This window comes from Moschus berezovskii, chromosome 6, assembly GCF_049115385.1.
Source record: "Moschus berezovskii isolate FMDL1 chromosome 6, NW_MosBer_1.0, whole genome shotgun sequence".
NCBI lineage: Eukaryota > Metazoa > Chordata > Mammalia > Artiodactyla > Moschidae > Moschus > Moschus berezovskii.
Window position 1 is genome coordinate 13,033,811 of NC_142465.1, and position 26,808 is coordinate 13,060,618.

Sequence of the window (26,808 nt, forward strand, 5' to 3'; positions counted from 1 at the left end):
ATTGAAGCTTGTGAACTTTGGTGTTGGAGAAGACTCTTGAGAGTCCCTTGGACTGCAAGGAGATCCAACCAGTCCATCCTAAAGGAGATCAGCCCTGGGTGTTCATTGGAAGGACTGATGTTGAAGGTGAAACTCCAATACTTTGACCACCTCACACGAAGAGCTGACTCATTGGAAAAGACCCTGATGCTGGGAAAGATGGAAGGAGAGAGGAGAAGGGGATGACAGAAGATGAGATGGTTGGGTGGCATCATCGACTCAATGGACATGAGTTTGGGTAAACTCCGGGAGTTGGTGATGGACAAGGAGGCCTGGCATGTTGCGGTTCATGGGGTCGCAAAGAGTCGGACATGACTGAGTGACTGAACTGAACTGAAGCCTATGTTCAATCTTGTCACAAGGTATGCACGATTTCAAAAGCATGCAATCTATGTCAAGAGGTAAATAATGAATTTACAGGTTAAATAAGCAAAGACAAGATAGGACCATTAAGTTTATCAACAACCTATCATAATACCTCTATCTCCAAATGCTATTTTTTTTAAAATCCTCCTGGGTTAACTTTAGTTGTTTTTGTCAATTTGTAATTCATTCTGGTCTTCAGCCTTCCTGACATTATTCACATATTCATGACAAACTTCGGAATTTTCTCTTTGTTTCAGGCCTTTTTAAAAAATCTGTTCTTTTACAGCTTTAAGTTCAAAGACTATAACACATCGTCAAACACCTTAGAGTTAATTACAATTTCTTCCCAATTTTTTTTCATACATATGAATGCATCTTTCTTCCCATTCAAAGTCTTGAATTTTCTGGAATTTGTCTCTCTAAAAGTAGACTACAAGATTTACTATTCTTAGGATTCGTCTCCTTAGGTAACTAACCCTATGATGACAAAGTCACTTCTCACTCAACATCCTAGCTACTTCAGTTTCATCAATTAACTCTAACTTATTGTTAGTTACTTCTAGAGGTCTGAATCTTTATGCTTCTACTCTAATTACAGAGAAGCTGTAGAGGGAAGTATGTCAAGAAATTTTCAAGAGGGTGTTTTACTTGAATGAGTCAACCAACAAACACAGAAAGATGAAAATCCCTTATATATTTTGACCTAAATTGTTTTTCTCATCTGCTTTGAGGAAATAACACCTGTGTTCTCTACTTGGCTGAATAACTACTGTAGCATATGGATATAAGTTCTCCCCCTCGTTAACTTCATATTTTCTATCATATTTTACCTCTAGATTTCTAGAATATCCTGAATGATTCTTTTTGCTATCACAGTAGTATATAGTACGACACTTATCAGTAAGATTGTTGTTGTTCAGTCATGAAGCTGAGTCCTACTCAGCCTAGCTCGAAGGATTTTGAGCAATGAGCGTTATCTACCTAGCATGTGAAATGAGCACAACTGCATGTTAAGTTTGAACATTTCTTGGCATTGCCTTTCTTTGGAATTGGAATGAAAACTGACCTTTTCCAGTTCCGGGGCCACTGCTGAGTTTTCCAAATTTGCTGGCTTATTGAGGACAGCAGTTTAACAGTATCATCTTTTAGGATCTGAAATAGCTCAGCTGGAATTCCATCACTCCCACTAGCTTTGTTTGTACCATGCTTCCTAAGACCCACTGGACTTCACATTCCAGGATGTCTGGCTCTAGGTGAGTGACCACACCATCAATCATCATGGTTATCTGGGTAATTAAGACCTGTTCTGTGTAGTTCTTCTCTCTATTCTTGCCACCTCTTCTTAATCTATTCTGCTTCTGTTCGGTCCTTACTGTTTCTGGCCTTTATTGTGTGCACCCTTGCAAGAAATGTTCTTTTGGTATCTCCAATTTTAAGAGACATCGAGTCTTTCCCATTCTATTGTTTTCCTCTATTTATTTGCATTGTTCACACAATGCCTTCTTATCTCCCTTGCTGTTTTCTGAAGCTCTGCATTCAGTTGCATATATCTTTCCCATTTTCCTTTGCCTTTCACTTCTCTTCTTTTCGAAGTAGTTGTAAGGCCTCCTCGGACAACCACTGGCCTTTGTGCATTTCTTTTTCTTTGGGATGGTTTTGACCACTGCCTCCTGTACAGTATTATGAACCTTCATCTGTAGTTATTCAGGCTCTCTATTAAATCTATCTAATCTTTTGAAACTATTTGTCTCCTCCACTGTATAATCATAAGGGATTTGATTTAGGTCATACCTAAATGCCTTAGTGGTTTTCCCTACTTTTTTCAATTTAAGCCTGAATTTTGCAATAAAGAGCTCCTGATCTGAGCCACGGTCAGCTCCAGGTCTTGTTTTTGCTGACTGTACTAATCAACCTGATTTCGGTATTGACCATCTGGTAATGTCCATGATGACTGGTAGAGTCATCTATTGTGTTGTTGGAAGAGGGTATTTGCTATGACCAATGCGTTTCCTTGGCAAAACATGTTAGCCTTTGCCCTGCTTCATTTTGTTCTCCAAGGCCAAAATTGTCTGTTACTCCAGGTATCTCCTAACTTCGTACTTCTGCATTTCAATCTATTATGAAAGGGCATCTCTTTTTGGCGTTAGTTTTAGAACGACTTGTAGGTCTTCATAGAACTGGTCAATTTCAGCTCTTCAGCATCAGTGGTTTGGGTAAAGACTTGGATTACTTTGATGGTGAATGGTTTGCCTTGGAAACGAACCGAGATCATTCTGTTGTTTTTGAGCTATGAGCTACTCTGATTCTTGCCCACAGTAGTAGGTATAATGGTCATCTGAATTAAATTAGCCCATTCCTGACCATTTAAGTTCAGATTCCTAAAATACTGAAGTTCACTCTTGCCATCTCCTGCTTGAACACGTCCAATTTACCTTGATTCATGGACCTAACATTCCAGGTCCTATGAAAATTTGTCCTTTACAGCATCAGACTTTACTTTCACCACCAGACACATCCAAAACCATGTGCCATTTCAGCTTTGACCCAGTCCTCTTTCTGGAGCTATTTCTTTGCTCTTTCCCAGTAGCATATCAGACACCATCTGACCTGGGGGCTCATCTTCAGGTGTCATATCGTTTTGCCTTTTCATGCCGTTCATGAGGTTCTTGAGGCAAGGATACTGGAGTCGCTTGCCAATTCCTTCTCCAGTGGACCATGTTTTGTCCTGACCCAGGGATCGAACACAGGTCTCCTGTATCGCACACAGATTCTTAACCATCTGAGTCACCAGGGAAGTTCCATAAATTAGGTACAGTGCATCAGATTGAAACAATTCACTGAGGAGCTCTATCTTACCAAATCCAGTTTCTATGAAAATATTAGTACTGATTTAAGTTCATAGAATAAACTTTTAAAGAAATTTTTTTAACTTAAAAAAAAAAAAAAACTGTTCTTCTAAAAGTGGAAGGCAAGGGAAAAGTCACTAAATAAAACATTTAGTTTATTACCGTTTCCTTAGTTTGACTTTCTCTTAGTTGAAATTTTCTATGGCTTCATCTGTACCAATGAACAAATACAGAAACGATTACAACTGGGAGACTACCTGCCCTCTCTCCCTTCTATGATGCTCAAAAGCTTGATATTCCTCTTCCTCCTCCTGTTTTATAATTTCTATTTTGTCTTCATACTGCCTCTCTTGAGTCTTAAGGTTTTTATTCAGCTATAACAGATACTTTTCTCATTTTTATAAAAAGTCCAGTGATTTTCTGGGACAAGAAATAGGATACCCAATAAGTATTATTAGAGTTTAAGAAATATTAATTCTGGAACATGATTTTTATATTTTTTGTTCTACAATTGATTATATAAATGTGCAAAATACTATACATGCTAACCCTTCTTTAAGACAGAGGTTAGCAACATATTAAAAGGTCTATAAAGGACTGAGGGAAGAAACTGATTTAACTGTGTTTAATTCAGCAATGCTCAAGATGATTTATACAGAAAAAACTTCTTTTTCTTTTGTGGTACATCTATTAAGGAGTAATGATCTGAGCCACAGTCAGCTCCAGGTCTTGTTTTGACTGACTGTATAGAGCTTCTCCACCTTTGGCTGCAAAGAATATAATCAATCTGATTTCGGTGTTGACCATCTGGTGATGTCCATGTGTAGGGTCTTCTCTTGTGTTCTTGGAAGAGGGTGTTTGCTATGACCAATGCGTTCTCTTGGCAAAACTCTATTAGCCTTTGCCCTGCTTCATTCTATACCTTCAAGCCAAATTTGCCTGCTACTACAGGTGCTTCTTGACTTCCCACTCTTGCATTCCAGTCCCCTATAATGAAAAGACATCTTTTTTGGGTGTTAGTTCTAGAAGGTCTTGTAGATTTTCACAAAACCATTCAACTTCAGCTTCTTTATTACTGGTCAGGGCACAGACTTGGATTGCTGTGATACTGAATGATTAGCCACAGAAACGAACAGAGATCATTCTGTCATTTTTGAGGCTGCATCCGAGGACTGCATTTCGGATTTTTTTGTTGACTATGATGGCGACTCCCTTTCTTCTAACAGATTCTTGCCCATAGTAGTAGACATAATGGTCATCTGAGTTAACTTCACCCATTCCAATCCTTGACCATTGCCAATTTGCCTTGATTCATGGACCTAACATTCCAGGTTCCTATGCAATATTGCTTTTTATAGCATCGGACTTTCCTTCCATCACCAGTCACATTCACAACTGGGTGTTGTTTTGCTTTGGTTCTGTTTCTTCATTCTTTGTGGAGTTATTTCTCCACTGTTCTCCAGTAGCATATTGGACACCTACCGACCTGGGGAGTTCATCTTTCAGCGTCCTATCTTTCTGCCTTTTCATACTGTTTGTGGGGTTCTCAAGGCAAGAATACTGAAGTGGTTTGCCATTCCCTTCTCCAGTGGACCACATTTTGTCAGAACTCTCCACCATGACCCGTCCATCTTGGGTGGCCCTACACAGCATGGCTCATAATTTCATTGAGTTAGACAAGGCTGTGGTCCATGTGATCAGACTGGTGATCAGACTGGACAGAAATCGTATGGACCTAACAGAAGCAGAAGATATTAAGAAGAGGTGGCAAGAATACACAGAAGAACTGTACAAAAAAGATCTTCATGACCCAGATAATCACGATGGTGTGATCACCAACCTAGAGCCAGACATCCTAGAATGTGAAGTCAAGTGGGTCTTAGGAAGCATTACTACAAACAAAGCTAGTGGAGGTGATGAAATTCTAGTTGAGCTATTTCAAATCCTGAAAGATGATTCTGTGAAAGTGCTGCACTCATTATGCCAGCAAATTTGGAAAACTCAGCAACGGCTACAGGACTGGAACAGGTCAGTTTTCATTCCAATCCCAAAGAAAGGCAATGCCAAAGAATGCTCAAACAACCGCACAATTGCACTCATCTCACACGCGAGTAAAGTAATGCTCAAAATTCTCCAAGCCAGGCTTCAACAGTACGTGAACTGTGAACTTCCAGATGTTCAAGCTGTATTTAGAAAAGGCAGAGGAACCAGAGATCAAATTGCCAACATTCGTTGGATCACTGAAAAAACAAGAGAGCTCCAGAAAAACATCTACTTCTGCTTTACTGACTACGCCAAAGCCTTTGACTGTGCAGATCACGATACACTGTGGAAAATTCTGAAAGAGATGGGAATACCAGACCACCTGACCGCCTCTTGAGAAACCTGTATGCAGGTCAGGAAGCAACAGTTAGAACTGGACATGGAATAACAGACTGGTTCCAAATAGAGAAAGCAGTACAACAAGGCTGTATATTGTCACCCTGCTTATTTAACTTATATGCAGAGTACATGAGAAACGCTGGGCTGGATGAAGCACAAGCTGGAATCAAGACTGCTGGGAGAAATACCAATAACCTCAGATATGCAGATGACACTACCCTTATGGCAGAAAGTGAAGAAGAACTTCAATCCAAGAAGAAGATATAACAATTATAAATATTTATGCACCTAACATAGGAGCACCGCAATATGTAAGACAATTACTAACAAGTATGAAAGGGGAAATTAACAATAACACAATAATAGTGGGAGATTTTAACACCCCACTTACATCTATGGATAGATCAACTAAACAGAAAATTAACAAGGAAACACAATCTTTAAATGATATAATAGAAGAGTTAGACCTAATAGATATCTATAGGACATTTCACCCCAAAACAATGAATTTCACCTTTTTCTCAAGCGCACACGGAACCTTTTCCAGGATAGATCACATCCTGGGACATAAATCTAGCCTTGGTAAATTCAAAAAAATTGAAATCATTCCAAGCATCTTTTCTGACCACAATGCAGTAAGATTAGATCTCAATTACAGGAGAATAACTGTTAAAAGTGCCAACATATGGAGACTGAACAACACGCTGCTGAATAATGAACTAATCATAGAAGAAATCAAAAGAGACATCAAAATATGCATAGAAATGAATGAAAATGAAAACACAACAACCCAAAACCTCTGGGACACTGTAAAAGCAGTGCTAAGGGGGAAGTTCATAACAATACAGGCATACCTCAAGAAACAAGAAAAAAGTCAACTAAATAACCTAACTCTACATCTAAAGCAACTAGAAAAGGAAGAAATGAAGAACCCCAGGGTCAGTAGAAGGAAAGAAATCATAAAAATTAGGGCAGAGATAAATGCAAAAGAAACAAAAGAGACCATAGCAAAAATCAACAAAGCCAAAAGCTGGTTCTTTGAGAAGGTGAATAAAATTGACAAACCACTAGCCAGACTCATCAAGAAACAAAGGGAGAAGAACCAAATCAATAAAATTAGAAATGAAAATGGAGAGATCACAACTGACAACACAGAAATACAAAGGATTATTAGAGAATACTATCAGCAATTATATGGCAATAAAATGAATAACCTGGAAGAAACGGACAAATTCCTAGAAAAGTACAACTTTCCAAAACTGAACCAGGAAGAAATAGAAAATCTGAACAAACCCATCACAAGCACGGAAATTGAAACTGTAATCAAAAATCTCCCAGCAAACAAAAGCCCAGGTCCAGACGGCTTCACAGCTGAATTCTACCAAAAATTTAGAGAAGAGCTAACACCTATTCTACTCAAACTCTTCCAGAAAATAGCTGAGGAAGGGAAACTTTCAAACTCATTCTATGAGGCCACCATCACCCTAATCCTAAAACCTGGTAAAGACCCCACAAAAAAAGAAAACTATAGGCCAATATCACTGATGAACATAGATGCAAAAATCCTTAACAAAATTCTAGCAATCAGAATCCAACAACACATTAAGAAGATCATACATCATGACCAAGTGGGCTTTATCCCAGGAATGCAAGGATTCTTCAATATACGCAAATCAATCAACGTAATACACCACATTAACAAACTGAAAAATAAAAATCATATGATTATCTCAATAGATGCAGAGAAAGCCTTCGACAAAATTCAACATCCATTTTTGATAAAAACTCTCCAGAAAGTGGGAATTGAAGGGACATACCTCAACATAATAAAAGCTATATATGACAAACCCACAGCAAACATTATCCTCAATGGTGAAAAACTGAAAGCATTTCCCCTAAAGTCAGGAACAAGACAAGGGTGCCCACTCTCACCACTACTATTCAACATAGTTCTGGAAGTTTTGGCCACAGCAATCAGAGCAGAAAAAGACATAAAAGGAATACAAATTGGAAAAGAAGAAGTAAAGCTTTCACTGTTCGCTGATGACATGATCCTCTACACAGAAAACCCTAAAGACTCTACCAGAAAACTACTAGAGCTAATCAATGATTACAGCAAAGTTGCAGGATATAAAATCAACACACAGAAATCCCTTGCATTCCTATACACTAATAATGAGAAAATAGAAAGAGAAATTAAGGAAACTATTCCATTCACTGTTGCAATGAAAACAATTAAATACTTAGGAATATATCTACCTAAGGAAACAAAAGACTTGTACATAGAAAACTATAAAACACTAGTGAAAGTAATCAAAGAGGACATGAATAGATGGAGAAATATACCGTGTTCGTGGATTGGAAGAATAAATATTGTAAAAATGAGTATACTACCCAAAGTAATTTATACATTCAATGCAATCCCTATCAAGCTACCAACAATATTTTTCACAGAACTAGAACAAATAATCTCACAATTTGTATGGAAATACAAAAAACCTCGAATAGCCAAAGCAATCTTGAGGAAGAAGAATGGAACTGGGGGAATTAACCTGCCGGACTTCAGGCTCTATTACAAAGCCACAGTCATCAAGACAGTATGGTACTGGCATAAAGACAGAAATATAGATCAATGGAACAAAATAGAAAGCCCAGAGATAAACCCACGCTCTTATGGACACCTTATCTTCGACAAAGGAGGCAAGAATATAAAATGGAGAAAAGACAGTCTCTTTAACAAGTGGTGCTGGGAAAACTGGTCAGCCACTTGTAAAAGAATGAAACTAGAACACTTCCTAACACCATACACCAAAATAAACTCAAAATGGATTAAAGATCTAAATGTAAGACCAGAAACTATAAAACTCCTAGAGGAGAACGTAGGCAAAACACTCTCCGACATAAATCACAGCAGGATCCTCCAAGACCCACCTCCCAGAATATTGGAAATAAAAGCAAAAATAAACAAATGGGACCTAATTAAAATCAAAAGCTTCTGCACAGCAAAGGAAACTCTAAGCAAGGTGAGAAGACAACCTTCAGAATGGGAGAGAATAATAGCAAATGAAGCAACTGATAAAGGATTAATCTCCAAATTATACAAGCAGCTCCTGCAGCTTAATTCCAGAAAACTAAGTGACCCAATCAAAAAATGGGCCAAAGAACTAAACAGACATTTCTCCAAAGAAGACATAAAGATGGCTAACAAACACATGAAAAAATGCTCAACATCCCTCATCATCAGAGAAATGCAAATCAAAACCACAATGAGATACCATTTCACACCAGTCAGAATGGCTGCTATCCAAAAGTCTACATGCAATAAGTGCTGGAGAGGGTGTGGAGAGAAGGGAACCCTCTTACACTGTTGGTGGGAATGCAAACTAGTACAGCCACTATGGAGAACAGTGTGGAGATTCCTCAGAAAACTGGAAATAGAACTGCCATATGATCCAGCGATCGCACTCCTGGGCATACACACCAAGGAAACCAGAATTGAAAGAGACACATGTACTCCAATGTTCATTGCAGCACTGTTTATAATAGCCAGGACATGGAAGCAACCTAGATGTCCATCTGCAGATGAATGGATAAGAAAGCTTTGGTACATATACACAATGGAGTATTTCTCAGCCATCAAAAAGAATGCATTTGAATCAGTTTTAATGAGGTGGATGAAATTGGAGCCAATTATACAGAATGAAGTAAGCCAGAAAGAAGAACATCAATACCGTATATTAACGCATATATATGGAATTTAGAAAAATGGTAACCTGAACCCTGTATAAGAGACTGCAAAAGAGACATAGGCATTTAGAACAGTCTTTGGGACTCTGTGGGAGAGGGTGAAGGTGGAATGATTGGAGAGAATGGAATTGTAGCATGTATATTATCATAGTGACCAGTCCAGGTTCGACGCATAAATTTTCCTCTGTTCATTTCTTTGCATTTGTGCTTTTTTAATAAAATTCTTTTTAAAAATAAAAAAAATAAATAAAAAAAAAATAAAAAAAAATAAATAAATAAAATAGAAAAAAAAAAATAAAAAAAAAAGAAGAACTAAACAGCCTCTTGATGAAAGTGAAAGAGGAGAGTGAAAACATTGGCTTAAAACTCAACATTCAGAAAACTAAGAACATGGCATCCAGTCTCATCAGTTCATGGCAAATAGATGGGGAAACAGTGGAAACAGTGACAAAGTTAATTTTGGGGGCATAAAAAAAAAAAATTACTGCAGATGGTGACTGCAGCCATAAAATTAAAAGACACTTGTGCCTTGGAAGAAAGTTATGACCAACCTAGACAGCATATTAAAAAGCAGAAACATTATTGCTAACAAAGGTCCGTGTATGGTTTTTCCAGTAGTCGTGTATGGATGTGAGAGGTGAACTATAAAGAAAGCTGGGCATCAAAGAATTGATGCTTTTGAATTGTGGTGTTGGAGAAGACTCTCGAGAGTCCCTTGGACTGCAAGGAGATCCAACCAGTCCATCCTAAAGGAAATCAGTCCTGAATATTCATTGGAAGGACTGATGCTGAAGCTGAAACTCCAATACTTTGGCCACCTGATGTGAGGAACTGACTCATTGTCAAAGACCATAATGCTGGGAAAGATTGAAGGTGGTAGGAGAAGGGGATGACAGAGGATGAGATGGTTGGATGGCATCACCGACTCAATGGACATGAGTTTGAGTAAACTCCAGGAGTTGGTGATGGACAGGGATGCCTGGCGTGCTGCAGTCCATGGGGTCACAAAGAGTTGGACATGACTGAGGGACTGAACTGACTGATATCTATTAAATGTATAAAAGTGCTCTGAAATATTAGCCTGTAAAATATGGTTCAATGGCTGTTTTTTCATCTGTTCAACTTATTTATGTACCGACTGGTTCTATGCAATTCATTGCTTTTGTACTTCCACCAGATGAAGAGAAACAATAACAGAAACAGATGAAACCTAAATATGACAGAACATCTAGTTAAACAGAAGTTTACAGCAGCCTAGACAGGTGCTTGTATTACTTCAGCATTTCATGAGCTGCTCTGAAAAGTCAAATGAACATAAAAGGCTAAATTCTGATTTCCACTATGTATGGTCCAAGTTTTTCATATTTAGTTTAAAGCAGGGAAATTTGCATGCCCTTTTACCCACACTGAAAACAGTACTATCAACTATCACACTCTCTCCCAAGAAGTCTAGATTCTTTTTCAATACTTTCAAGCAGTTATGAAAGTTAATAAACTTATTTATCATATGCAGGTTAGGGGCATAAGAATTACTAGCTCCAAGTTTTGTAAACTCTGTTCAGTTAAAATTTCCATATAAACATTTGCTCTAAATTAGCATAAAAACCTAGCCTATCAATTTGTAATGTATAATATATTTCCTATACATTTGATAATCCCCATCTGATGTTTAGTTCCTTTCTCCTTCCTTGAGCTGTCTATTCAGAGCAGACCTCTAAGAAGAACATACAGAAGACAGAAAATTCATGTTTTTAGTATGTTTTTAATTCCAAAGAGCTAGTCATCAAAAAGGATGGCAGAATATACCAAATTTCATTGCTGCCCTAAACATTACTGCAACATACTGTCATACTGGATTTCTTCCTTTTAACTACATAGGGTGTGTAATTTTACTTACTAGTCTTAGACTGCCCACTATTTTCTGACCAATCCAAAGGTTATTTCCATATTAAGGACTTTTCCCCAATAAAGGCAATTATTCTGTATATTATTTCTTTCCCTAACATTTACTGGCTGAAACATTTATATTTATTTATAACGGGAAGATCCCCTGGAAAAGGGAATGGCTGCCCACTCCAGTATTCTTGCCTGGAGAACTCCATGGACAGCGGGGTCATGGGGTTACAGAGTCAGACATAACTGAGCAACTGACACCTTTCTGTTTGTTTGTTTCAATAATATTCATATTTTTGTTCAGTTCAGTTGCTCAGTCGTGTCCAACTCTCCGCGACCCTATGCATCACAGCATGCCAGGCCTCCCTGTCCATCACCAACTCCCGGAGTTCACTCAAACTACGTCCATTGAGTCGGTGATGCCATCCAGCCACCTCATTCTCTGTCATCCCCTTCTCCTCCCATCCCCAATCCCTCCCAGCATCAGAGTCTTTTCCAGTGAGTCAACTCGTTGCATGAAGTAGCCAAAGTATTGGAGTTTCAGCTTAGTCAACCAAATTACATCTCTAAAAAGCAATACCAACCCTTGCTTCTCACTCAGCATTTTTCCTTCCAGAGGGAAGATAAGTGGTCAAATGGGAGTTGGCCGAGTCAAGGGAAAATGGTAGAAATGAGTAGTTGTATGAAACCACTGGAATTCATACTACACATATGAAGTTATCGGTAAGGTAGTATTTTGCAGTTTGAAAAGGTTATGGAGAATTAGAAATACTTGAATAATGAAATAATTTTTCATAAAGCCCCACCTGTCTGTCTATCTTGCTATTCCCTGAGGCTTGTGGGATCTCAGTTTCTCCATCAGAGACTAAACCCAGGCCATGGGAGTGAAAGTCAGGAATCCTAACCTCTAGGCCACTAGGGAACTCATCTATTTAAAGTGAGCTTTTCCTCTCTTCTCCCTGATGCTTTCCCCCTCCAATTAATCAACTGGAAATTTTATAAAAACAGAAAATTCTCACCTAAACCTGATCAATAAAACCAGGAAAACTCAAGAACACTGTGGAACTTAACAGTGCACACAGTAACTTTATATAGTATTTAAAAGTACGTATGTAAGGGTATATAAAAATGGCATAAATGTATTAACATCTTTTTAAGCCACAGAATATTCAGGGCTTCCCTGGTGGCTCAGACAGTAACAAATCTGCGTGTAATGCAGAAGATTAGAGTTCAATTCCTGGTTGGGAAGATCCCCTGGAGAAGGGAATGGCAACCCCACATCACCATATATACGATACAGGGGAAAATTTTCAACCATATAACATTTGGAAATAATTAATAAAATTTAATTAAAAGATAAAACAGGGGAATTCCCTGGAAGTCCAGTGGTGAGGACTCTTGAGTTTTCACTGCTCAGGGCCCAGGGTTCAATCCCTGATTGGGGAACTAAGATCCCACAAGCTGAGTGGCCAAAAAAAAAAAGACAAACAACAAGGCCAAAATTTCAAACAAGTATTTGACATCAAACAAAACACAAACATTAATATTACTGCAAACATCACTGAAACAAGACAAATTTTCTATAATATAGACTAGGAAAAATGTCAATAGACATTTTTTTCCTTACACTATTAGGACCTGCTGTGTCTTAACAACATCGCCAAATATTTAATTCTCAATATTTAAAATCTTACAGAATTAATTCTAAAAGGCTGAAACTTAATACTTTTCCACAACATAAAGAAATCTGTGATTTACTAGTTCTGAAACAACTGATGATTTTTGGGAGATAGTCACTGGCCTTAATTGTCACTGGAAAAAAATTTTAAAGTATGGAATGCTAGAAATAGAAAGGATTCCAGAAGTCAAAAATTGTTAATTAAATGCCTGATTTTACAGAAGAAGAAATTCTGACCCACAGAGAACTCTTATTTTAGGATTAAGGCAGACAAGGAGTAAAAAAAAAAAAAAAAAAAAAAATCAAGAATTCTTAAAACTTTTCCCCTCTAACTACCTTCTAAAGGCCCTTAAATTTATTTTCACTAGAAGAGAATGAATGCCTATGATCCTCTAATTTCTGTTGACTTATGGTCTCACTGAAAACACCCCCAAACCTAAAACTTACTAAACTTAGAGAAAAATCAAGCAAGCATAATTAAAATACGATATGACTTGTACTGGTATTCAAATCACAAAGTGCCTGTAGTGCTGTTGAAGTATCATTAAATTTCACCATAAAAATAGAAATGAAATATAAATATATTGACAGAAACTAAAGCTGCAATGACAGGAAAGAAAAAATTTTTTAATCTAAAAAAATTTTCATAACATTTTGTTACTTTCCATATAATCACCACAAATTTACTGTAACGATGCTAACACTTTTACAGCAAGCCATGCATTCTGCTAGGCATCAGAGACAAAAGATATATAAGACTGTCTATATATGAATACTATGTGCCAGAAATAAAAGCAGATTAATCTGGTTGGTAATTTAGTTATGGAAAATATCAGTTATGTAGCTAATTCTGAAAGAATAACATATTTAAAGAGGTTACATTTAGCTTCCTAAAATATATTCCTTCCCAAGGGGTAAACCAAATTCAAAGCTAGGGTCAATGAGCAATATAGCAAGACAGAAAGAACCCTGCACAGATTCTCCCGTAATCTTGGGCCTAGCCTTAGCTCTCACACTAATCATATAAAAGTGGAAAAGTCACTTAATATTGCTGGGACTCAGTTTTCTTCTGTAAAGGATATCATAAAAGATAACAGTAAGTTCCTTTCCACATCTATGATTCCATACCAATTGGCTGCAACAGGAAGAAGAGAGCAGTGCTCAAAGTATGTTTTAGCACACAAAATAAATTCACAGACTCTCTAAAAAATTTAACAAGTGTCTTCTATGTTCAAATACCAGAATTTAAACTAAGTGAATGTATTAAACATATGTAAAATTATTTGGGTTACACATAAGCCTAAGAAGTCATTCTTCAACAAGGGAATTTTAAAATGAAATTTTCAAATGTAACAACAACAAAAAGGAACCTGTTAAGCATCAAATTTCTTAACAATGAGGTAGAAGGGGGAAACAAGGAGAAGAATAAAAAACTTGTCTTTTTCATGTGACATCTAATTTTCCATGAGTATGATTTGCTTGATATGTGTTTAGAGTACGTATTTAGATTGTCACTACAAAAATTTTTTGAATTCTAACAACCATTAAAACTAAGATGGCTAAGTAAGATAACTGCCTGGCTCAGTGCCTTTCAACAAGAACTGTCAGAGGTGGATTACCAGGCCTAAATGCTAATAATTGCTAATTATATCAATTTACAGAGTTCTGAGCTGACACAGGTTATCTCATTGTATTAACCTACTGAAGAGACAGACACCAACTTTCCAAGATTAAAAAAACAGAACAAAACAGACAATTTACATCATTGGGCAAGATATATCAGCAGTGCTATTATGACCTGTACACACCTGCGTCTCTCCCTGACCTCTGCAGTGGAGGAGACAGTGCCAGCAGTAGTTGTAGTCAGGGTTGTGGTAGAGGCTGCAGCATTAACAACAGTTGGAGCAACAGGGATGGTCACTGCCGTAGGAACACTGTCCTTTTCCTTTTCAGTACTATCCTCAGCCCACAAACGATTTGAGGTACTATAGCATCACAAGCAGCAACACAAAAAGAGAAAAGGAAAACAGCTAAACAATGAAAGCACTTTCTAGCAGCTGAAAACATGTGACTACAGGGATGGATTTTTTTTTTAAACACAACGTGAGACATCTTTCAACCATGAACCAAGAAGTTCACCCAGAGCTGTCAAAGAGAAATTTACATTTTAAGAAGCTTAATTCAAGGAAAAGGTCTTAAGTGAGGAACTTAATTTTTTTCCCCAGACATATAATTGCTCTTTTGGAACCAATTTTTGTTTGTAAATAGTTTTAACCAGGCCAATGAAAAAATCCAGAGCCCCACAATCTCCTACACGAAAATGCATGCACATACAAAGCACACAGGAGGCCTGAACACACATGTGCCTGTGACTCACCTGCTTTGTGTGCCTGCTGAGGAGGAACCCGCTGTAAGCTTTGCAGTAGTGCTTGTGCTGGAGAGCAGGCTTTTCTGAAGCCCAGCTGCAGAGGTAACTGTTGGTGTTGATGTGGTGCTTGGAACACTAGAACTAATCAAATCATCTTGTCTTCTACCAAAGGAGCAACTAAAGGAAAGAGTCATATCTATATAGGATGTGTCTGCAGGTGCATTCTAGAGTCAACGCCTATACATTATACAGATTCACAAGGCTAGGAGAAAACTCTTCCAAACCGTGTTCCTAAATACACCACCGGCTGCAGCACCAAGAGTTGCGCCTACAACCTGCTAGAGTCTGGATGGTGCCACTAATGTGGCACTGTATTGGTTCACCAAACCCCCACCCACCAGCACAATCTAAAGGCGATCTGACAGCATACGCTTCCAGAATATGGACATGCCTGGAAAAACACTTTGGTTTTACTCAGGGGAAATTAAAACTAACTGTTTTGGAAAAAAAAAGTTTCGGCAATGGGCCACAGCCTGAGGAGTGACCCGTGCCTATATTATTTGTTGATCTTTTAGTCTTTTTGATTACCAACATTTCAATTCAAGGCATTTCTACTACTCTGAGTTCTAACACAAGTAAAAACTTTTCAAGTCACCAAATGAGATAAATCAAGTTACTATTTCAAATGCTCCAGTCAATTACGTAATTGACTTAAATGTAATTATATAGAGTTCCTTTTCAATATAATCTAAAAGATACTTCAAAATATTTAATTTAAAAATACATAATAGGAAGGCACAAGTACGAGCAAATTTTCAACCTGTCATTAAATATATATTCTGTGTCTCTAAATGAAGTTTTATTTAAACAACAAAAAATATATAAAGGCACATTTTTAATATTAAATTGAGAGTTCCCAACAAACTGCCTCATATTTTAATAAAAGAATACATGAATGTTACTTAAGAATTATATTATTACCTTTTATGATAAGTTGATCCTTCATTAATTGAGCTATTCTTTTTAAGATCATCTTCCCATTTTCTTCTTGTATATGAACTACTTGTTCGCAAACTTGAAGACTCTCTGTGAAAAAAAAATCCTTCAGATTCTGGCAAATAATTTTAAAATACAGTTAAAGAAGCTGCACATTAATAAACATAGTAGAAGTAAAAACTAGTAAAATCCTTTAGAAAAACACTTTGGAATATTTATTAAGAAATGAAAGTAATTCACTAAGATTCCAGTTCTAAGATTCTATACCTAAAGAATAAGTCTACTTATGAGGGGAAATAGAAATGTCTACAGAAGTTTTATTTATGATGATAAAATATTGTATAATTTCAATGTCCATAGTTTGGGCAGGGGGATAGTTACTTTAATATCAGCAGATCTACCCTACAAATACTATGTATTGATGAAAAACAATGTTTCTTGAAAATACACACTAATATCAGTTCAGTTCAGTTGCTTAGTTGTGTCCAACTCTTTGTGACCCCAAGGATTGCAGCACGCCAGGCTTCCCTATCCATCACCAACTCCTTTGCTCAAACTCATGTCTATGAATCGGTATTGTCATCCAATCATCTTTCTTTGAATCTCCTTCTCCTCCTGCCTTCTATCTTTCCCAGCATCAGGGTCTATTCTAAGGAGTCAGTTCTTCATATCAGGAGGCCAAAGTATTGGAGCTTCCGCTTTAGCCATCAGTCCTTCCAATGAACAATTAGGACTGATTTCCTTTAGGATTATTGACTGATTTGATCTTTGTACAGTCCAAAGAACTCTCAAGCATCTTCTCCAGCACCACAATCTGAAAGCATCAATTTTCAGCATGCAGCCTTTTTTACTGTCCAACTCTCACATCCATACATGACTACTGGAAAAACCATAGCCTTGACTGTATGGGCCTCTGTTGGCAGAGTGATGTCTCTGCTTTTTAATATGCTGTCTAGGCTGGTCATAGCTTTTCTTCCAAGAAGCAAGCATCTTTTAATTTCATGGCTGTAGTGACCATCTGCAGTGATTATGGAGCCCAAAAAAATAAAGTCTGACACTGTTTCCACTGTTTCCCCATCTATTTGCAATGAAGTGATGGGACCAGATGCTATGATCTTAGTTTTTGAATGCTGAGCTTTAAGCCAACTTTTTCATTCTCATCTTTCACTTTCAATAAGAGGCTCTTTAGTTCTTCTTTGCTTTTGGCCATAAAGGTAGTGTCATCTGCATATCTGAGGCTGCTGATATTTCTCCCAGCCATCCTGCTTCCAGCTTGTGGTTCATCCAGCCTAGCATTTCAAATGATGTACTCTGCATATAAGTTTAATAAGCAGGGTGACAACATACAGCCTTGACGTACTCCTTTCCCAATTTGGAACCAGTCTGTTGTTTCATGCCTAGTTCTAACTGTTGCTTCTTGACCTGCATACAGATTTCTCAAGAGGCAGGTCAGGTGGTTCTGGTAGTCCCATCTCTTTAAGAATTTTCCATAATTTGTTGTGGCCCACACAGTCAAAGGTTTTGGCGGAGTCAATAAAGCAGAAGTAGTTGCTGTTCTGGAACTCTCTTGCTTTTTCGATAATCCAATGGATGCTGGCAATTTGATCTCTGGTTCCTCTGCCTTTTCTAAAACCAGCTTGAACATCTGGAATTTCTCAGTTTATTACTGCTGACACCTGGTTTGGAGAATTTTGAGCATTTCTTTGCTAGCATGTGAGATAAGTGCAACTGTGTTGTAGTTTGAGCATTCTTTGGCATTGCCTTTCTTTGTGATTGGAATGAAAACTGATCTTTACAGTCCTGTAGCCACTGCTGAGTTTTCCAAATTTTCTGACATGATGAGTGCAGCACTTTAACAGCATCATCTTTTAGGACTTGAAATAGCTCAGCTGGAATTTCATCACCTCTACTAGCTCTGTTTGTAGTGATGCTTCCTAAGGCCCACTTGACTTCAGACTCCAGGATTGAACATCGACATTTTAGTAGTCAGTGAACCAAAATGGACTGGAATGGGCGAATTTAATTCAGATGACCATTTTATCTACGAGTGTGGGAAAGAATCCCTTAGAAAATATGGAGTAGCCCTCATAGTCAACATGCTAACATGTAAGACTGCTTATGAGATCTCAGGTGAAAGAAAAAGACACAAACTGAGTACTATAACATGACTACAATCATTATTAAAAAGTTCTCATACTTTATATGCACTGAAAAGTGAACAAATGAAAATGTTGTCAGTGATCAAGTCATGGCTTTTCTCCTTTCCTTCTCCTTCTGCATTATGTTCCAAATATTCAGAAGCATACGCTGGTCAGTGACCTCATCTGCCACCACTGTCCTCTCCCTCTGATACAGCCATAATGCCTTTATTTATACTGTTATTTCATGAACATACCAATTCTGTACCTCCTCAGATCCACGTACCTGGTGTTATTACTATTAGGAATACCCTCCATTTCTTCTGAAATCTATATACCATATAATAACAACAACCTAAGCCTCATATTTTAACTCTTATGCCAGAGATAGTAAAGATTTCATAGTAAAAAAAATAAATAAATAAAAAAAGCAAATGACAATGAACCCACCTGTTTTCTTTCTCTTCAATGTCAGATGTACTGGCGAGCCGTCTTGGTATTGTAGGCGCAACATATGCAAGCCGAGCTCCTTTACTATCTTTCTCCTACACAATGGCAAGGAAAAAAGAGTGAAAATAAATCAGTGCACTGATTACAGATGCTGCTAAAAGTATGGAAAAAGTATGCAACAACGTATAATTACACATTCATCAGTTTGTTTGATAATATTTCCATCATTCCTAGCTAAACTCTAAAACTGATGTCTATCAATACTCAAGGACTATAAGCACTAAATGACAACCTGCTCAAATCAATTTTCTTTTCTTTCTCCCTTAATCTAGAATTAGATCATTTTAACATAAAAAAAATTTCTCCACATTTTAATGACTGTTTCTAAAACTTCTGTAACATATTATTTACTGTAACATAGTATTATAAGACAAAACATCCTTATTTCTTTCAGAGAAAAGAGTTCTCAAATATGATTCACTGGTAAGTCTCAATTATTTATGTTATATAAGCTATTTACTTATGCTTTAAAAATATAACATTATACAAACCAAAAAGTTATTTCAATTATATTTATCCAAATCTAAGAGTATAGATGCTATGTAATGGAATCTGTTATATTCTCATTATATGGTATCCATCAAGTACTTGGAAGACAACAGGACAATAAATTTATACAAAATAAAAATCCTAAAATTACTTTATGAATAATTCATTTCTGAATTTCAATATATATAAATAAACATTCTTATATAGTGCAAGAAAACTATATGGAAAAATATCTGAGTACTAAAAATGCAATGGAAAATAAATAATCCAATTATATAAAATAGCATTGAATGAATTGTGGTACACTGTATTTAATGCAATTTAATAATGTCTTTCAAAATATAGCTATTAAAATTGCTCACTAGGACAAAGCTGGGATGTATCAGATGAAAAAGTAGGTAAAGAAATTGTAGATATTGGATAAATGCAACCTATGAGTATAATCACAGTCTAGAACAAATGCATTTCTAAAGTTTGAAAACCTTTCTTAATAAATAAAATTAGCTTGTTACTTGATAGATTTTACAGAGTAAAGGATTCCTGTAACTGAGTATAGTCTCATAATTTATGTTTTGGGTAAATACATCTGATCTCCCCAGTAATTATAGTCCACACAGATATTGGCTAAAGGTAGGTACATTTGTATTTTCATGTCATTCATTAAGTCAAGTGAATTAAGTTGATATATAGATATAATAATGATACACAGTAGAGAACCAATTGTTATAGTTCTTATAGGAACCAAATTGTGAAACAGATTACCTTTTCTTTATTATCCAAAGAGGAGGAAAGTCTGGGACTTGAAGCCGAGCGCATAACACCTGCAGTGTCTTTTTCCTTCTGAGCCTCTTTAGCTGCTGTGATTTCTGCCAGTGCGCCATAACTGCCCGTCTTTCTAAGTCCTAACCTCCAAGATGCAGGGGACTCATCTTTTCTCTCCTCTTCTTTGGGAGAAATTTTTGTAGCTGAAGTTGGAAACTGTTTTTATTTTATTTTTCAGGAAAACGAAAAAAATTATCAAGACCGATCAGTCCTTAAACTGGAAAGGAGAAGTCTACAGATTAAATGCTTTAAAATTACAGTTAATAGTTTCAGGAGAAACACTTACTAAGCAGGTTAATGTCTTAGTCAAAATGTAAAGATCTAAAACTGAAAAAAGAAATATTACCTGTCGAGATGTTAGGTTTAAGAACACACACTCCACACTTTGAATCACACAGAAAAATTATGATGCAAATACAGAGAAAAGAAATCAACACACCATAATGACTTAAAACCATGCATCGTTGAAACCAATATTCACATTAAACTTGTTATGTTGTAACCTAATATAAATCCTTGCACATGGAAAAGCCTCACCATAGATTTTTCACCCTTACTGGGCACAAGAACAATGCCAGTTTTGCGCAAGCCCTGCCTCCACGATGCGGGATCTACTGATTCCACCACAGGCATGATAGGAGCAATGAAATCATACTAAAGCCAATTAAAATAAGACAGGTAAAGAGACACAGATTGAAAGTTTGAAAATATAAAAGGAAGTTATGAGCAAAACAGACTTTTCTCCTTTTTTAAAAGAATTTTATAATAAAGTAAAACCCCAATACTGGGTAACTATCCAATCTTTAAGAGCCACTGGGAGTAAGTTCCAGTTTTGGTATAAGAGCATCCGAAAAAATCTAACTGAGAAACTTCTAAAGCAGTTAAAGGCACGGAGAGCTGTTAATATTCTAGTATGGAGTGAACTAGCTACTGCACTTGAATTTTGTTTTTATTCACCGCGTACTAGGTTTAAGAAATTTTAAATCCATCATCAACAACAAAAGTAATCATCAATATATATCTAATCATAATATTTAATTCATTAATATTTTAAATATCATAGCCTTAAATTTACCATTGGATTTTTCTACCAAACATTAAACATGTCAACTAAAAACTATTTTTCTACAAATATTTATTTCATTTCAGTTTTCCAACAGCCCTAAAAACGAAACACCCATAATCTTGAATTAGTTCACTTCATCAACTGCACTTACAGAGTTTAAATATTCAACCACAGTTAAATATAGACGGTTAACACAGCAACTAACTAGTTACTACTAGCACAGGATATGGATAATTAAAAAATTAAACAACCCAAAACAACCTTTCTTTCACATGTATAGCCCAGGTTTACCGTAACAGAAGTTTAAAAGAACTTGTTAAAAGCACCATAATGTTGGAGGTCTACTTTCTAGACAAAAAAACCTCTACTTATTTCCAGTAATTAATTCCTATCAATAGGGTTGAAAAGAGACTCAAGACATACAGCATTTCTCAGTTCCCAAAATGTGCACTGAGGCATTCAAGATGCAAGAACAAAATCACAGGAGTGCAATGGAATGTTTTAAAATTTTAAGTGAAGTACAGTGACATCTGTTGGACACAGCACAAACTGCCATTACTAACCGACTTGTAGTAACTACTTAATAAATGAAATAAAGAGGTACTCCTTTGGGTCAAATGGCACTGTGAAAAAAAAAAAAAATCAGTAAAACACTAAAGTCTCCCTTGGCTGAGAAAGTCCAGGAAGCTCTGTAATATTTTACTCAATATGACAGGCATTGCAATGATTCCTTACTGATTTCAGAGTTCTCACTACTCGAGAACACTGGTTGGCAAACTTTTTTTCTATGAAAGGTCAGGTTGCAAACTTCAGGCTTTAACTATTCATCTATGCTATTTCAGTACAAACCCAGCCATAGGTAACACACAAGTGAATGAACATGGGTGTGTTACAATAAAACTTTATTTAGGGGCAATGAAGTTAGAATTTGTGTCACAAAATACTTTTTTTCTTTTAATCTTCCCCTGCCTCTGCCAACCATTTAAAAATATTAAAAGCATTCTAATTTGCATACTGTAGGGTAGTGGGCCAGGTTTGGACCACAGACTATGGTTTGCTAATCCTTCTCTGCCCCTAGAACCTTCCCCAAACTAGAAACAAATCTTACTCTTCCATGATAAAATAGTAAATAATATTTGCTGAATGTTACAACAGAAGCGAACATTTAACAAATGTTCACTTGTGTCAGGCCTAAACGAAGTGCTTCATATGAGTTATCTCATTTAGTCCTGCAACCACCCGATGAAATAGAACTTTACTAACATTTAGAAAAATGAGGCAGTATTATCAAGTCAGAAATTTTGCTGCACTGTTAAAACTGATATACCTCCTCTCTATCTAACATAAATTTCAATTTAAGAACTGGTTATCTGTTTAAAGGCATCTTTCTATTTCCTGTGTATAAATGAACCTCTTTGAGTAACTCAAGTATACCTATTCCCTGAGATTCTTCTTTTTGTTTTTATAACCAGGACACTATTTTGACTTTCCTATTCTTCTGACTACCCCCATTCTTGGTCTTTCTGTTGCTGCTATTGCAGCAACTTTCCTTGTCAAAGCCCTGTAACATAAGCACTCCAACAGTCTGTTCTCATATATCCTATCTTCTCTTTCTATTTTCTTCTGAGTGTTGGGAGTAGGGTCTTCTTTATATCCTCATGCATTATATTCAGCTTATTCTCAAATTTGCTATTCTGCAACTCAATCTCACTAATTTCCCAGTCCTGAATTTCTATTTATCTGTAGAATGGACTATAGATAAGGAAACTGGAACCTGAAACGGAAACAATATTTAAAGTATAACACCTTTATTTCCAAACCAACTCTCCCTTGGTTCCCTGTTTGTGTTATGGGCATCAATAATCTATTCAATCCCTAAAAAAAATTTTTTTGGCCACGCTGTGCAAGCATGTGGGATGTGGGATTTTAGTTCCCTGATCAGGGATCAAATCCATGGTCCCTGCAGTGGAAGCAGGGAGTTTTAACCACTGGACTGTGGAGGAAGCCCCAATCCCCTGAATTTGCAAATTGAAAGTCATGTTAGACCTCTTCTTTGTCATCTTCCTGCAATTATAGATTAAGTGACAAGTCTCTAAACCTCCTCCTTTCCTTTATGTAAGACCTCTGCCACTTTTCTGATTTATATTCTTTATCATGTTGGGAAACTTCAATGACTTGCTAATAAATCTTCTTTCACTCAGTCTTCCACCTTCAAATATACCTATATATTGGTGTCAGAATAATATTATATAAAGAATAATTCTCTCATGGCCTTGTTCAAATATCTATAATTCTCTATATCTATCAAATCACAAAAACATTACCAAAGGAATGAAAACATTTCACAGTTTGGCTCTACTTTTCCTGTTTCACTTCATGTATGTATCCTGTAAATTAATCAAACTTGACAACGCATTTTTCCTGAAAAAATACTCCATATTATCCCTACTTTGATCACATCGTTTCTCTTCTCTTTCAACAAACTGTACAAACTCTCTTCTCTGTTAGGTTGAAATACTACCTACACATTCTTTAAGATCTATCACAAATGTTCTAACTACACTATCTCAAATCAAAAATGATTTCTTCCATTTTAAAACCACTGTTTTACAATTATACACTTTTATTGGTATACTTCATATACCCACAGCACATAGTCTTTTACTGAATTTTATTATGTTTAATAATTAGGTTCAATTAGCAAGAACATGTAATCAAGAAAACTCTAAATTTTTACCATCTAGTAAAGAAAATATAGTTTACATGTACTGGAATGTATGTGTAGACAGCAGAATAGATAATCTTTTTTAGAGATTCCAACAATACTTACTTTGACTACAGAGTTTTATATAAAAACATTGTTAGTTAAACTTATTGTTAGTTAAAACGTTAACTAACAATACACTTACTGTTAAAATTTTCATATAATATAAAACATACATTATTTAACTTATTAAGTTAAATAATGAAATAAACTTACTATTTAGTTAAATCATAAGATCAAACTAATGGTTTTACAGTTAATACATCCACAAATTATAGGCTTGATCTCATTGCTACAGAAATAGTTCTGCAATTTTAGCTGACAAGTTAACAACTGAAGAGAAGAACTTTTAAAGTGAAAACATCTATGTTTCTCTGTAGTTATCAGGAGTTATTACAGAATATAAGCGATATTTAATACTGTTTTAGAGCTTTCAAGGTTGTGATCTATTTCTTGCCATGAATGTTCATGTGTATGTGTGTCTATTTATATGAGGTTTATGCACTGGTGGAAGAAGCTAGAGAACTTAAGATAACTTTGTCTAAAAAACAGACGTTGAGAGGTGGCAACCTAAAAATAGAACTCTTAATTACAAAATCTTTTATGATACATTTATAAATTAAGAATTCCTCTGAGGAAATTTGTTAGGTCTCTAAATTACAGGGAAAAACTTAAAACATTAAAAAAAAAAAACTAAAATGCTAAAGTAAATACAGGATCATTGAATATAACAGGTTTTAAAAGTCATACATAATATTGATTAAATTTTAAAATACTTCATTCTTTTGTACATCAAGACTTCATTACTTTTAATAAAATTTGGCCATAAAATATTAAGAACAAACTGAAACAAATAATCTTTAAAGTAATTTTCAACTTGAGAATAAAATGCAGTTTCTAAATATACAAATTAGAAAAACAATTGTCATTAGGTCAACTTAATTAAGAATTAGAATCAATTCTGATTAATAATAAAATAAGAACTTTTATAGCAAAGAGATTATTGGCCCACTAATCTAACAGAGCTATTAAGTATTTGCTTTCAGTGAGGGCAGTTGGCATAAACTGAGAAGTAAACTGCCATAAATCTAGGGTTATGCTTGAGAAAAATATAATTGATAAGAAGCCTACTGTAATTATTTGACTACAGTAGGAAAGAGATCGCTTAGCTAAATACTCAAAAGACTAACAGCTGGCTTATTGGCTAACTGTGCCAAGGGAATAGAGCTTTTGGGAACTTTTTGATAAATTTGTAGTTCTAACAGTTAATAAATCAAAAGAGTTAAAGTTCAGTATTCACTGAAGAAGTAAAATGGGGTTCTATAATTAAATAAACCTTTAGTTAAAGCAGCTCGTGGTAACTCCAGTTATGATAACTATCTTGAAAATTTTGCAGACTGCTTCTGGAGAATTTCATTTTAAAGCATATATAAATTATGGCTATTTGAAGATAGTTTCTAATTGCATTTAAGAAGCCCTCAGTTCTAGAATATAGAAGGTGAGATGATTTAGTCAGAGTCTCTCGATACTCAAACTGTATAAGTGAAATTCATGTTATTTCTACCACTAAAAATTTATACTACTGCTTTCCTTTGGCAGAGTTTCAGGGGAGGATTATTAATAATCGTACAGATCTTTCTCTAGCTTATGATTTTAAAAGGCTCAAGTTGTGGCCACTTGGTATCAAATCCAAAGACTAGCAAAACTGACAATATGATAGAACCGCTGTGGGGATTTAAAATCAGTCCTCAAACCAATGGAAACCAAATAACGTCAGACTTCTTGTTTTGTCCAAGAAGAAGTCCAAAGGCAGAGACGTGATAAATGAATACAATGTGTAATTTGTGAGTGGACCCTTCATTTGAAAAATCAAAAAATTTTGAAAAATTTAAAAAAAAACCTGAAAAGTAGAAAAATCTAGAAAGGTGTTACTAGGAGGACAATTGGGAAAATTCTGAGTATGGTTTGCATATTAGCAGAAATAATGTTTTATATCAATATCAAATTTTCTAAGTATACTGATTTCATTGTGGTAATGAGGGATAATGCATTTGTACTTAAATACATACTGAAGTATTCAGGAATACTGTGTTATAGTGAAAGCAGTCAATTCTTAAAACAGTTCTGAGAAGAAAAAAAAAGCATAAGTGCATATGTGTGTGTGTGCGCACAAACGTGTATGTGAGTGTGTGTTATATACAGAGGGAAAAGAGTTTGCTTATAAAGACAGGTAAGGGCTGGTAGGGAGAAGTCTTTAAAACAAGACCAGTAGGTTAAAGAAAAAAAAAAACAATCCACAGAAAAACCCTTAATCTTTAATTTGGGTTTAAAAAAGTATGGGTTCTGAAACATCAGGGAAAAGAAGTCTTGAACATCATCAACACACTAAGTTGGAAAGCACTGTCTGGTGGAGAAAGGAAAGTAAGAAGGATAATAAATAAATGGAGAACAAAATAAGGAAAAGGAAAAAATGAAACTAACATTTTGGGAGCACTTAGTCACTAGCCAAGCTCTTTCAATTACTGCTTAACAATGATAACTTGTTTTCTCTCTTTACTATCATTTTTGTTTTGTCCTTTTTAGGGAGAACACATAAAGAAGATAGTAACTCGCCTAGAGTCACAACAACTAACAAGAGGTGGGGTCAGCAGCTGACCTTTGGTTTGTTCAGATATACCTGGTGCTTTGTAAATGAACTAGAAAA

General features: G+C 35.9%; 1 protein-coding gene across 12 annotated transcripts in view; it reads right to left on the minus strand.

Annotated features, from left to right (window-relative positions):
- Window positions 1-26,808, minus strand: part of PPP1R12A (protein phosphatase 1 regulatory subunit 12A) — a 178,025-nt gene that overhangs the window by 34,024 nt on the left and 117,193 nt on the right. For 5 of the 12 annotated variants that reach the window (XM_055395311.2, XM_055395314.2, XM_055395317.2 and 2 more), the window contains 5 exons: window positions 20,215-20,430; window positions 18,904-18,998; window positions 16,301-16,405; window positions 15,329-15,496; window positions 14,760-14,936 (listed from right to left, as the gene is read on the minus strand). In XM_055395311.2, coding sequence (XP_055251286.1) covers window positions 14,760-14,936; window positions 15,329-15,496; window positions 16,301-16,405; window positions 18,904-18,998; window positions 20,215-20,430 — 761 coding nt within the window. Of the gene's footprint in view, window positions 1-14,759; window positions 14,937-15,328; window positions 15,497-16,300; window positions 16,406-18,903; window positions 18,999-20,214; window positions 20,431-20,811; window positions 20,929-26,808 lie in introns of all 12 variants that reach the window. The other 7 variants (XM_088836824.1, XM_088836823.1, XM_055395312.2 and 4 more) reach the window with 5 other exon arrangements.